Source organism: Sander vitreus, chromosome 5, assembly GCF_031162955.1.
Source record: "Sander vitreus isolate 19-12246 chromosome 5, sanVit1, whole genome shotgun sequence".
NCBI lineage: Eukaryota > Metazoa > Chordata > Actinopteri > Perciformes > Percidae > Sander > Sander vitreus.
The window spans coordinates 12,437,291-12,450,617 of record NC_135859.1 but is presented as its reverse complement, the minus strand read 5'-3'; the positions used below and the strand labels follow the sequence as shown (position 1 = coordinate 12,450,617).

At 41.9% G+C, this 13,327-nt stretch overlaps 1 protein-coding gene across 1 annotated transcript; it reads right to left on the bottom strand.

The window, feature by feature from the left end:
* Nucleotides 1-141: 141 nt before the first annotated feature.
* On the bottom strand, nucleotides 142-8,222 carry kazald3 (Kazal-type serine peptidase inhibitor domain 3). The gene is made up of 4 exons (XM_078249686.1): nucleotides 7,287-8,222; nucleotides 2,680-2,840; nucleotides 1,949-2,096; nucleotides 142-1,810 (listed from the first exon to the last, which is right to left on the bottom strand). Exons 1-4 carry the CDS (start codon nucleotides 7,828-7,830, stop codon nucleotides 1,725-1,727), a joined length of 939 nt encoding a protein of 312 aa, XP_078105812.1. The 5' UTR covers nucleotides 7,831-8,222; the 3' UTR covers nucleotides 142-1,724.
* Nucleotides 8,223-13,327: the final 5,105 nt, after the last annotated feature.

Here is a 13,327-nt window from a genome sequence, read left to right as displayed (position 1 = left end):
TCACAGGGTCTCTGTGCATACATATGAACAGAGTTATTAAAACAACATGGTCTCAACAGTACACTCCAGTGTTGTGAGCTACACATTCACATGCAGTGAGGAACAGTGGAACTCAGAGCCAAACATGGCCAGGGCTCTCAAAAAGCCTGGAATTAAAAGAATTAAATTAAATTTGTACACTGTACATATGCACGCGATATACTGTATGAATGTGCCCTCCTACAGCACGTGCAAAAATATACTGTCAATACATTACAATTCATTGCAGAGAATATTTAGCCTGAGACAACAAAGAAACAAAAACATTAATCACTGTTTTATTCTAAGAGTTTTTTTAATTGCTTTCCCCAGAAAAAAAAACCCAATTAAAACACCAACGCACAATGGAGAGGTTATGGCTCCACTGATATGTTTTCAGTCAGGATTTTAGCAAACAAAAACAGATATGGTGGAGATAAACTGATAAACAGCTTTTATACAGCAGTTATCTGATCTGCTTTCTCACTGCCTGTACCATATTATGCATCCATGGTCTGTACAGCAAGTTTCCAGTCTCTCTCACACACACACACACACACACACACACACACACACACACTTTATATATACGGGGTGTCTGTTATTGATTTGAATCTTTTCACGGTAAAATGTGTTTTTCATTCTGGTTGGAAAAAGTTTTGTCTGTAAAGACAAAGTTCTGCCGTTTCTTCAGAAAATAACAAACATGCTGTATGGACAAAAGTTTGTGGACAGCTGAACATACAGCAAATGATTGTGTTTGCTCCTATAAAAACCTGAGAGGAAACAGCAGAAAAAGAAAGCGTGTAAATATGTGTAAAAGAGTTTCCCGTGAGGTGTAACAGTAGTTGGATAGAAGCAGAAACAGACGATGACATACGTGCTAAGGAATTACATTATTGTTGCACAAACTTTTTTTTTCTTTTTAAACATTTTTCAGGCCCACAGCAGGGCCTGGGGAACTTACTATCAGTATGTATTATTGCCATATTATGTGATGTGTGAACTGGAGTTGAAGCAATTTAGGATGAAAGGTAAAAGTCTGTCAATGAAACGCTGTGAGAAAGAATTTCAACTCTGGACGATATCGGAGGGCAACAAAGGGTTGAGTTGTTGGAAAACAAAGTTTCTGCTGGTTAATAGATTCACCACCTGTTGGTTCAGTTTCCTCAGACATATTTCATCACTGCTGGTGCTCTCAGAGGAGGTTTAACTTCCTGTCGGGTTTCTAATCTGCATAGTGTGATTTATTCCATGTATTTGATGGTCAGTGGTGCAGCAGCACAGAGAGGAAACACAAACACTAGTTTGTTAATTTTTGTTTTTTACATTTATTTATGGGATAAAGTTAGTTTCACAGTGACGGAGCCGACAGGAGACTCAGGCTCGACCCTGCAACATCAACAACACGTTCAACATGCTGAGCCTCTGTGTCACCACCCGCTGTGACGTAGGAGTAATGTTGGGATACACTGAGATAATAATAATAATAATAATAATAATAATAATAATAATAATATTATAATGATCCACATTTTAATATGTTTAGTATATTGCTGGAAACAAACTGGCCTGAAGCAGAATCTGCATCTGATCATCTGTCCTGTCAGAGCGTTTCATGTGTCCACCAGTGTGTGTGATGATGCGTTTACTGTCTTTGCTGAAGGGAAGCCAAATAGTTGCAGGAAGTGACATCACAACGTTGGTCAGTAAAAGTCCTGGTCGTAGTCTGTGGCGTCCATCAGCTGCTTCATCTCTGACACACTATTGGCCAGATAGGAGGACAGCTCCGCTGACAGAGAGACAGAGACAGAGAGACAGAGACAAAGAGACAGAGAGACAGAGAGGTGTTAATTCTCTTGACAAAAATTGTGAAAAAAATATATGTCTATGAGGCTACTCTCTGAAACACAGCTCCAGTCTGTCTCACCTGCTCCCAGTACTCCCAGTACAGCAGAGGCCGACACTGACCCCATGTTGTTACGAGCAACACAGCGATAGGTTCCTGAGTCCTCTGGCCCCGCCCCCTCAATCTGCAGCCAACTGGAGAGCTCGAATTTCAGAGGACCGCCCCGAGACTGAGGATGGCGAGACAGACAGGTAGTCAGACTGAAGGTGGTGTTAAAGTGTTCTGATTGGCTGGTGTCTGTAGAGCTGAAGATCTTTGACCGAACCCGACGGTTCGGTCTTAATTTCTATCATTTTACACGGGCTCTGGCCGGGCTCGGGGTTGTGCTCGGGGTTGCGTGGTAAATGAACGGTCAGGTGATGCGTTTCGATTAGCGCAAAAATGGATGCTGAGGAGGTGAAACGGAGGCTGGCCTCTGGAGGACTTATTTTATTTCTTTGTTCCAACTTCCAAGTGGCCTATAGCCTCCGTTAGTCAAGAATAAATGATGTTAAAAAATGTATAAATGACTCATTCTTGACGAAACACAAAAGAGCTGTGTGCCGGGGCGCAGTCTCTTTTTTCTTTCTCTCCCTTTTCAGCCGAGTGGTGCGCGTGCCTGCTGCTTTGTACAGTCGGGCTGTAAACGGGTTCGGGCTTTTAAAAAGCTGTCAATCAAAATGTACTTGTCGGGCCGAATTCTGTCGGGCTCGGTCCTTTTCGGCACAAACTTTTAAGGCCCGAGTACAGCTCTAGGTGTCTGTGCTGCTTACCTGGACTGAGATGTGGGGGTCGTCTCCGGGCAGGACGACGTCTTGGCCCTCCTTCCTCCACTCCACCAGAGCCATCGGGAACGCAAAGACCTCACAGAGGAAAACCAGACTGCTGCCTGTCCCATTCACCTGGCTGTGAGGGGGGACCTTAATGATAGGGACTGATGGACAGATAGACAGAGAGAAACAGATTCAGGAAGGCAAAAACAACAGTATAATGATGAAATGTAACTTCACCCAAACTCAGGCAGAAAAATTAAGACAACTTCCCGACAGGATGTTGGCTCAACGAATCAATCAATGGGTGTTGTCTGTGTTTTCTTAAAGGTGCCCTGCCACACAAAACCGTTTTTACTTGTATTTTTTTGAAATATGTTAGGTCCATATGTGTTGGTGTTATGTCGTGAATGTGAAAATGAACTGCAATCAAGCCAATTACAAAAGCTGGTCAGTCTGATGTGGTGTTGCCTGAGCTCATTACTATTCATGAGCTCGCCCAGTTGCGCTGGGTAAAGGATGCTGATAGTCAGGGCTCTCATTGGCTAGCTGTTAGCCAATCAGATTCAAGCAGTTTAGCTCGTTGAATATTAATGAGAATTGGCACAAATCGAGCTGAGTCTTCCTGCAGGCTTTCTATACCACGCTAGAATGGCTTGAAACAAGGTAGCGAAGGCATTTTTCCACGAATAATGTTACAGAGTCCATGGTAGAACTTCAGACATTACCACAAATTAATGAAATACGTGTGGAAGGGCACCTTTAATAGAACTCTGACCCTTTCACTGTGTGTTTTCACTTCATCAAAGTTCATTGTAAAATTTCGGTTGCATGAAAATGTCTTGTTCAGAGTTCGGTTTTACTTAGAGACACTGTGAGAAGTCATTTAGTTTCAAGCCTGCTTTTCACTATGGCCAAAAATTTGCATCCCAATTACTATCACAGTTAACGCGAATTACAGCTGCACCTTGCACACAGCTGCTTCCCTAAACTCTTCCATAGTAAACATCCCATAATAAGTGGTTGGTTTGTAAAAATGTGGACAGTTATCCACATTTCCCAACAGGGCGAGCTCTGGTTTTATTTTTAGTGCTGTCACTGTAAATTAAAATAAAATCTTCTGCTTTGTATTAATTGAAGACAATATTGTAAACTCATTGTCTACAGGAAGTCACAGCAAATGGTATGTGTACATTCTTTAGAAATATTTGTATCCACAAAATACCAGAAAATAGTTTTGGGGGAACCAAAGTCAGAATCAGAGTCAGAAAACCTCCAGACCGACAGGAAACCAGGTTTATTCAGGGATCTCAGAGTCAGTGTGAACAGGAAGTGAAGAGGAAGGATAGCAGGGCGAGAGACATTGTAATCCTATGAGAGAGAGAGGGGGAGAGAGAGAGAGAGAGAGAGAGAGAGAGAGAGAGAGAGAGAGAAAGAGAGAGAGAAAGAAAGAAAGAAAGAAAGAAAGAAAGAAAGAAAGAGAGAGAGAGAGAGAGAGAGAGAGAGAGAGAGAGAGAGAGGATAAATTACAGAGTAAAACCTCTTTCAACGTTGAAGGTCAAACTGCTCCTGGTTTATTTCTCTTCTCTCCATTAAAACTGGGGAATGTGCTGAAAGTAGCTTTTTATTTAAAGTGCTCATATTATGCTTTTTGGCTTTTCCCCTTTCCTTCATTGTGTATATCTTTTTTTGTGCACGTTATAGGTTTACAAATGGCGTTTTTCCATTACATGGTACCTGCTCAACTCGCCTCGACTCTACTCGCCTCACTGTGCGTCCATTTTCCGTTGCAGATTTACACACAGAACGACGAAGGTGGGTTGTTGTTGCCACAGCCAGAAGACACATTTTGTTTCAAATGAAGCTGGAGGCAGCAAAAAAAAACTTAAACTAAACTAGCTAAACTGGCTAAACTATTTAAAAATGGCGGGCTTGTTCAAGATACCCCCGTCTCTTTCACGTCACCTTTTGGTATCGGCTCAGCTCGCTTGGAACCTCAACTGAGGTGGTACTTAAAAAAGTACCTGTTGGCAGGTACCAGGTACTTTTTTTCGTAATGGAAAACCAAAAAAGGGGAGTAGAGTCGAGGCGAGTCGAGCAGGTACCATGTAATGGAAAAGCGCCAAAAGTGAAAAAACCCAAAGTCCACCCCAAAGGGACTTTTCATCTCCAACAGAAAACACTGTTCACAAACTGCTCCAAACAGCTCTATTGTAGTCCAGCCTTTACTTCCGGGACGAATGTGCGTCACTTTGTAACACACGTTGTAATGCTCGCCTAGCTGCTAGCGTACAGGCGTGCGGGAACCTGTTTTTGACCAGGGGTGCTGAATAACAAAATAATGTATGTCTGACGATTTCTCCCCCCAGGAAATGTTTCGGATTTTGACAGCTAAATACATCATTTTGGTGTATGGGTGAGAGTGAGAAGTTTTAGAAAAGTCCTGGGCAGCCACAAATTCCACTGTTCACTCACATCACAGAAGCGCACTTTACGTCATTAGCCTGTTTCAGTATAGCTAAGGTAAATTACTTTTCTGATTGTCGAAACCACACCAGAGATGTTTGTCTTGAAAATATATGCTAATAATCAGGCTGCAATGACCTCGCCAACTATTTCTGAATAGCCTAACTTGTGCCTTCTCCACAGCAAATGTGATCCTAACCACGTCAACACAAACAATCATACTTACAGGCATTGCCCTCACGGGGAACGGAATTATCTTTAAAGCAACTTATTCTTTTTGCAGAATAACCCAAGTTTCAGGAGACACTGAACCAGCGTGTAAAACGTAGTTCTTTTCCACACATGAACAGGAAGTAGGCTGAACATATTCCCGTATTTCAGGATAATTACCAATTGTGCCCAGTAGATGGCACTCTAACACAACAAATTACACAAGACAAGAAACGGCTTATCATTCATGCTCACCTCAGCTGAATAGACTACTTCCAGGATAACTGAAGTTGCTTGGCTGACAGGGCTTTTCGAATCCTTCTGTAAAGTTATCGTTAGACGCTATGATAGTGCCGCTAACGTTAGCCGAGTTGCTTGCTAACGTTATTTCAGACTCAGGCTCTTCAGCTGCCCCAACAGAGTTTGCCTCAGCGGTGGACGAGTAAACATCAACTGTAACATCTACAGATGAAATCTTGCTAATTTTAGCTGCATTACTATGCCGAAAAAAAAAAAATCTTGTATCCTTTTCTGTGACATATTCTTCTCTACAACTAACGTTCCAGTCAACTAGCCTCAGCCTGCTCGCTTCTCAGCGAGTCACGTCACTTGACTCACTTTCACTTTGACCTCTATAGCAGCTATAACAGTTAATTTTTAGTAGGCTATATTCAAACTTATCCATAACCCTTTTTTGCTATTTGCCTCATTATTTGATATACAAAAATATAAATAACTTCAGACAGTGAATTATTATTTAAAAAATAAAAAATATAAAATCCAGCTCCTGCCAGGAGGGGGTGCTGCAGCACCCTCAGCACCCCCCTTCCCGCGCCCTTGCTAGCACACCCTCATACTCTGCTTCTGACTGGGTAGTAGTCCTTACCTAGCTACTGTGACATGTGCGACTCCCAACAAAGATGGAACAGAAGTGAGAGGTCTCACTCTGTAGCTAAAACAGAGAGCTCAACACACAGGGTGAAAAGAGGAGCTGCATAACAAAAATATGGTGTTTTTTGAAAATTAAACCATGTAAACCTATTCTGATATAACCTCTAAATACAATTATGAACCTGAAAATGAGCATAATATGAGCACTTTAAAGATCATCTGTGTAATATTATCTGTAAAATTAAGACCAAACACACACAAATGCGAGAGGCTGTAAGGGAAAAGATCTCAGGTGTAAAGTCGTAATATTTAAATAAAGCTTTGTGAATTTGAACACAGTTTGGGCCGACAGGTTGTAGGCTACAGGTGAAGATCAGACACAGAGTTTAATGATTAATCGAGAAAAAAGGAGGAGGAGGAGGAGGAGGAGGAGGAGGAGGAGGAGGAAAGTAAAACAGTGTTGGAGTGTTTCTCTTCAGACACTGGCTGTTTGTTAGAACAGAGCACAGAGACGGGTGGAGCTCGGAGTCTGAACAGGGGAGTCACAGTCAGACCTGATCCCCTCCATCAGATCACAGATGCTAACACTGCTCTCTGAGCTAAGAGGCAGGTTTCCTTATTGAGATAAAGAACATTTTCCACCCATTACTTTTGTGATTTGAGAAGTTTGACAAAAAACTACTTTTCATGTTTCTTTTCTGGTGTTGTAGCTACTTGGCTATTGACAAAGCTGATGTGAATGAACAGACAGAGTGTTCACACAATGTGAAGCATTGGCAGCAGGAGGAGCAGACAAAGTAGGCTAAATGATTGTCATAGCTGGAAACATGAAATGACATGCCATCTGCCTTTTGTTTGGTTTCTCTACAATTTTGAGGTAGGCCTATAGCCTACTTTTACTTGGACTAAGTAAGTTACATTTCGAATGCAAGACTTTTATTTGTTGTAGGCTATATAAGCCTAACTGAAGTAGGATTTTTAAAATGTGTAAATTGGATATAGTCAGCACCTCAGGGAGACAGACAGACAGACAGGTGTCCTACCGGTTTTGCAAGGCCCCCTCCCTCTGGTCTTGAGCCCTGGTTTGGAGAAAGCGGCCTCTCTGAACTGACACAGGTTCATGTATGTTACTCCATCAGTGCCACACACCGCCTCCTGCTCCTCACACACACACACCTCCTCCACATCATCCACCTCTCCTCCGCCTCCTCCTGCGGGCAGCGGGTCCGCCTGGCACCGCAGCCCGGTCCCGCAGAGCCCGTAGAAAATGCTACGGTCCCCCGGGTCGCAGGCTTGACCCTCCAGGTTTCCGCACTCCTTGCAGCAGCCGCAGGAGTCCTGCACCAGGCCGGACCTGCAGCCCCGGGTCTCTGGGCACAGGTCCGGCTCACACAGCCCGCAGCCCTCCGCCCCGCCGGTCCCGTTCCGCCCCCCACCACCTCCCAGCTCCTCATCCAGCCGCTCGTAGTCCAGCAGCGGGTCGGTGAACTGGCCAGGCGTCTCGGTGCTGAGGTCTGGCAGCTTGTTGGGGAAGGCCCGGCATGTGTGGAGGTAGAGAAGGAGAACTAGTCCTCTCATCCCCGGCATTTTAACCCGGTCTGTGGGTTCCCTTTGGCTCCAAACACCGTCACTGGACGGGTGATGCCGGGTCGGCCCGGTAGCCTACTTTCTCCGGTTCAACGCGACAGAACAATCCAGAACCAGAACCGTATAGTTAAATCGGTCTGTCAGCGAATTAAAAACCCGACACTCACATTCCTCGCCGACCCAAACACCGGGGAACGCAGCACGAAAACCCAGGGGAACTCGGAAGAACTCGGGAAAAGTTAAAGAAAAGTTTCTCTCTGAAACAATTTTTTTTTAAACAACAAAGAAAGCAATTTTTTATTTCAAAGTTAAAAGTTTGAGTCTGTCTGAACTCATCGGAGGTTTAAACAGCTGAGCTGCTCGCGCTGCACCGCCGCACACAGAGATAGGTACCAGACACCACCGTCAAATGTGCAATAATAAAACTCCCAACATCCGGTCACATCCTTCAAAATAAAAACCTTACAAATGTGTTTTGGGCTTTAGGTAGGAAAGGATGCCATTTAATTGAAAAATTCAGTTTTAAATCAATACTTATGTAGCCTACATTTTGTTCGCTCTAATTGTTTCTCCTGTCCATATAGAGGAAAAGATCCCAGCAATGTCAGTATTGTGATGGGGGACAAAATCCACAGTCCTTTATTCAAAGTTTACCAAAAACTAATATGAGTCTTTTTAATATGACATTCCCTCTTTGTGTTAGCCTACTATCCTTTCATTGCAGCTCAATACAATAATATATTTAGGCTATGGTGCTTTTATTTTTTTTTAAATGGGACGCTTTACCTGCAGTGGAAGAGGTAGGCCTATTATTGAAGTAAAAGTACCAGTAACACACAGTCTAAAAATACTCCATTGCAATAGGTTAAATTTAAAATTTGACTTAGGCTAAGTAAAAGCACAAAAGTGTTATCAGAAGTATTATCAGCAAAATTATACTCATTATAGACAGAATGGCACCTACTTTCACAATGTCATCTAAAATATTATATAGGCTAATTCTTTCTAAGAGCTTTTTAATGTTGTAGTTCATCAATGAGGAGCCAATTTTACAAACAAAAGCATTTAGTGACTCTTGATTAAGCAATATAATTCAACCATGTGTGTAGTGTCTTGTATAGCCACCCCAACTGAAGCTCCTATACTTCTGAAGAGGCATTTATCTAATGCTGGAGGTAGAAATACCGAATATGGTCCTTCCTTACCCATCCATGTAATGATATTATTGGAGTCTAAACACAAGTTATGCTTAGTCACGTGGTAGTTATCGCAGGACACAGTCAGCACATTTTAATTCAGTAAGACAATCTACTCAGGCAGAGTTCATTTTGTCTATAGTGTGTGTGTAGTACTGTATGTTCTTCCAGTGTGTGTGTATGGGGTGTAATTATTACATTTTCCCGAGAGAAATAGGCTAAGATGGCTAAGAACATTTTTGCTGACTTTTTTTTAGGACTTTATGTTAACCAAACTGTGAGTGAGAAGACTGTATGAGATATGCAATAATACAGTCAAAGATAATTAACTTTTTGGATTAAATAAAAGCATGTCAATAAACTCTACATGGCCCTTGATGTGATTCTCATTTTCCAGTGTGGCCCTTAGTGAAATTGAGTTTGACACCCCTGCTCTAGGAGCACTATGGATGTAGTCCTCTATAACTTAAAATGAAATTAGGAAGGATTGATTTGTGGTCAGTCATTGGAGTATAAAGTTGATGCCAAATTAAACTGGATGTAGCCTACCTCGCACCCACGAGAAAATCCACTAATCATGCAATTTCCATTGAAATAAATTAAATCTTCCCGATATTTCTGATATATAAATTGCTTAGAAATGTCACAGTTTTAAATGCTAGCATGACCACGACTTAAAATGTTTGGCCTAAATAATCATAGAGCTTAAAACCCCTATTATCTTACCTTGAAACATTTTCACTGAACACAGTTAAAAGCTGCACCGTGAAATCCTGAAAACAAAGTTTTAATGACTGACTTGAGGTTGATTGAGAAATTATTTCATACGTTTTAGTCTTTGAAATGTGTGAACATTTGATGAAAAATAACTTCTTCCCTAACCTTGACATGCTCCGCCCTTTATTTTGAAGGCGTAGCAGTCTTATTTCCGGTCTCGTTCTTTCTTGCCTGATAGAGTTTTGAGGATCTTAGACGGTAGCCCGCGGCTGTATTTCTGATGTGCTCCCTTCAGAATGCGCAGCAGCAGCAGCTGTGCGCTCGCGCTCCCTTCCCCCTGCCTGACGTGACAGCTGTTTAACTCATCATCAGGTTTTTGAAGTCTGGAAAGGTTCCCAGGGTCCTCCAGGAGGTTTCAGGTCTCTTACAGGGAACCCTTTGAGTTTTCCAGGAAGAGTCCTTGAAGGAGTTACTGGGATCTGTGAAGGGGTTCTGGTCTCGAGATTCTGGTGGAAGAGATTTCAGGGTTCCTCAAGGAAATTCTTCATGGTTCTTGAATAGAGAATCCAGGAATCATTGAGGATGCTGAGAATATCTTTAAGGGGGTTCCCTGGGTTCTATAGGAGGTTCTTATAGTCCATGGTGTTTAAGTTTTGAGATGATTTCCTTAGAGGGGGTTCAATGGTGCTTGAATAAGCTTAAATTATATTTTTAGGTGTCCTTGATTTTCTATTGTTCCTCAAAGGAATTCAAGGGGTCCTTGTGGAAGCCCTTTAGAGGTTCCAGTGGTCTTTCAAATGAAAGGTTCTTAGTGGTTCCAAAGGTCCTTAAAGGGTTTTTACCGAGGCCTTAAGTAGGTTTTAGGGTTCCGCGAGTACCTCCTAAGAATCTATAATTCTTTTTAGGACTCTCTAGTCTTTCTCAAGAGAGTCTTGAAATGGTTCCAGGGAAATGATGCACTCTGGAATGTATCCTGGGTTCTGTTGTAGTTTCTCAGGGTCCATGAGGCATTTCAGGCGTTCTGGTGGTGCTTGAATGAGCCTCCATGAAGTTTTTAGATGACCATGAAATTTTAGGCTTCCACAGAGGAATTTCAGAGGTATTTGTGGAGGCTCCAAGCATCATTTAAGGGGTTTCAGTGGTTCTTGGTGGGATCAGGAATTTTTAAGTAGGTTCTAAGATCTTTGAGGGATATAATGGTATAAAGTTATGAGGTTTTGGGGCTTTATAGTTGGTTTCTAAGACTTGATAAAAAGAGATCCTTAAAATGGTTCAGGGATTGTTTTTGATGGAGGGGTTCTACAAGTTCTTGACAGGGCTTTGAGGTGCTTTTAAGGGCATGTCTGTGCTTTGTTGAGAAGGTCCATGACTTCCTTGAATGGGTTCTAAGGTTTTTTTTAGAGGGTTAAACAATTCTGTTAGGATGTTCAAATGGTTCTTCAAGGGGTTCCTAACGTCCCATGAGTCCTTAGGGTGCCTTGATGAGGTTCTAGGGCAGATTATATCATTGCAGTGGCTCTTGATGTAGCTTTTCTAGAGTTCATTGAAGAGGTTCCAATGATTTTTGAATGGCTTCAAGGATTCTTTGAGAATTCTCCAGGAGTTCTTGAGGGCCCTGCTGGTCTAACCCCTTGTGTTGTACGCTTGAGAAGGGAAGTTTAAAGGCCAATGTATGTACCTGCGTTAAATTGACACTGTGGGTACGTACTTACTACGTGGAGATATGGACCCTACGCCGGACCCTATGATGTAGCCTGACGTGCACCTCTCAAAAAATGTAACTACATGTCGCGGCGACACCAACCGCAACAACTATTATTGGTCCGCTTGGCCAAGACATAGTAGGATCGCATTTCCCACTACTCATTTCCGGGTTCTCCTTCTCCATAAACAACATGAAATCAAGGAGAGGGTTCACTTTTCCTGCTATAGCTGTCTAAACTCGGTCAGAAAGCACTGAGGAGACACTTTGTTTCTCTGTCTGCACCACCGGAGTCGGTACTAGCTCCGAAGCTAATTACCCACTCACTCACTCGCTCTATCACACACTCCCCGGCATACACACATGAGTATAAACCTCAGGCCACTTAGGGCGAAAGCATAAATCTGCCTTAAGGGCTAAAAAATGGTCTGTGAAAGTACACAAATGCAGACGCTTCGAGCTACGCTAGATTGATTTTATGCGTTCTGGAGGGTGTCACCTGAAAATTGTTATTCAACGCCAGCTGCAGTCTGAGCGTTGCTGCTAGAGACGCTATAACATGAAGAAAGGTGCTATAGAGAAAGCTGAGCCCTTTAGTTTGGGTTCACTTCCGATCAAAATAACCACGGCTGACCATTTTAATGAAGCTCTAGCTCCATGTGTCCATGTGCTTCAGCACATCTACGAGACTTTGTCATTTCTTCATTCACACACATCCCATCGCCTATGTATTTTTCTTTCTTCGTTGCAGAAAACAAAGCAGTAGGCATTCCTCCACAGATGCACGATTTAGAAGTTTACCCTGGTCATGTAAATACTCTGATTAACTCTATATTGCCCCCTTGAGGACTGAGCCTTGTTTATCTGCTCTGGTGCATAATAACGCACGTTCAGTATGCTTGAACCACGTTTCAGTGAAAATGTTTTCGTCCTGTTTTCTGCTCACCGTAAACTCCAGTAACTCCTCCATATTCTTTTACTTTCTTTTAGGGTGACTTTTACCATCTGTCTAGGGACTGCAGATGAAAAATAGCCTTCTGGCTAACTCTGGCATATTGACAGAAATGTTTATTTATGTGCACTGTCCCTGTAATAAATAAATAAATAAATTCTCCTCAGACTCTTAACTTTAAACACTCAATGATTTAAATTTGTTTTGCTGTAAATCTGCTGGTTTGTCACTTTTATAGTTTCACCACTTCAGAGTGAAACAGTGAAAATAAACCAGCGATGGCAGAGTGACGATCAACTGTCAGACAGAAATAGAGCTGTAATGGAGGGTTTGTTATACTTCAGTCTGCTCACTGAGTTATTTGGTGCTCAGCGCTGTACTTTTCCCTGATGGATGTAACAACATCTCTGCTGTCAGACATGCAGTCAGCACTTTTTAGCTGTTATTGTTGATGAGATTTTCTGTATTTTGTGTTAAAATGAGTCTGAACCTAGTTTTTACCTCCATCTGAAGATATACATGTACTTAACTTTGTACTTCAAGATGTTTATGAAGTGTAGCTACTAATTGAAATTGATTTCTACACATGAGACCTATGTGGTTATTATTATTATTATTATTATTATTATTATTATAAAAATATTATAATTATGAACTGAGTCTGTATATTTATTAAAAGTTGAAGTTGTCAATTTTAAGATAGGATGTTAGGATAGACTTGATAAATCACTGTTAATGTTTTATTTACCTTTTTTCTTCTCACATGTGCTTACTTCATCATGGACTGGTTGTTTTACAGAAAGCTTATGAATATTGGCTTGGTTTTATTGAGTAATTTAACATATTTAGTACACTTTGAAAACAAATTATGTTTTGTGACTATAAAACCATTTATGCCCGAATAGAACTTTTATTTGGAAAATATAAAAC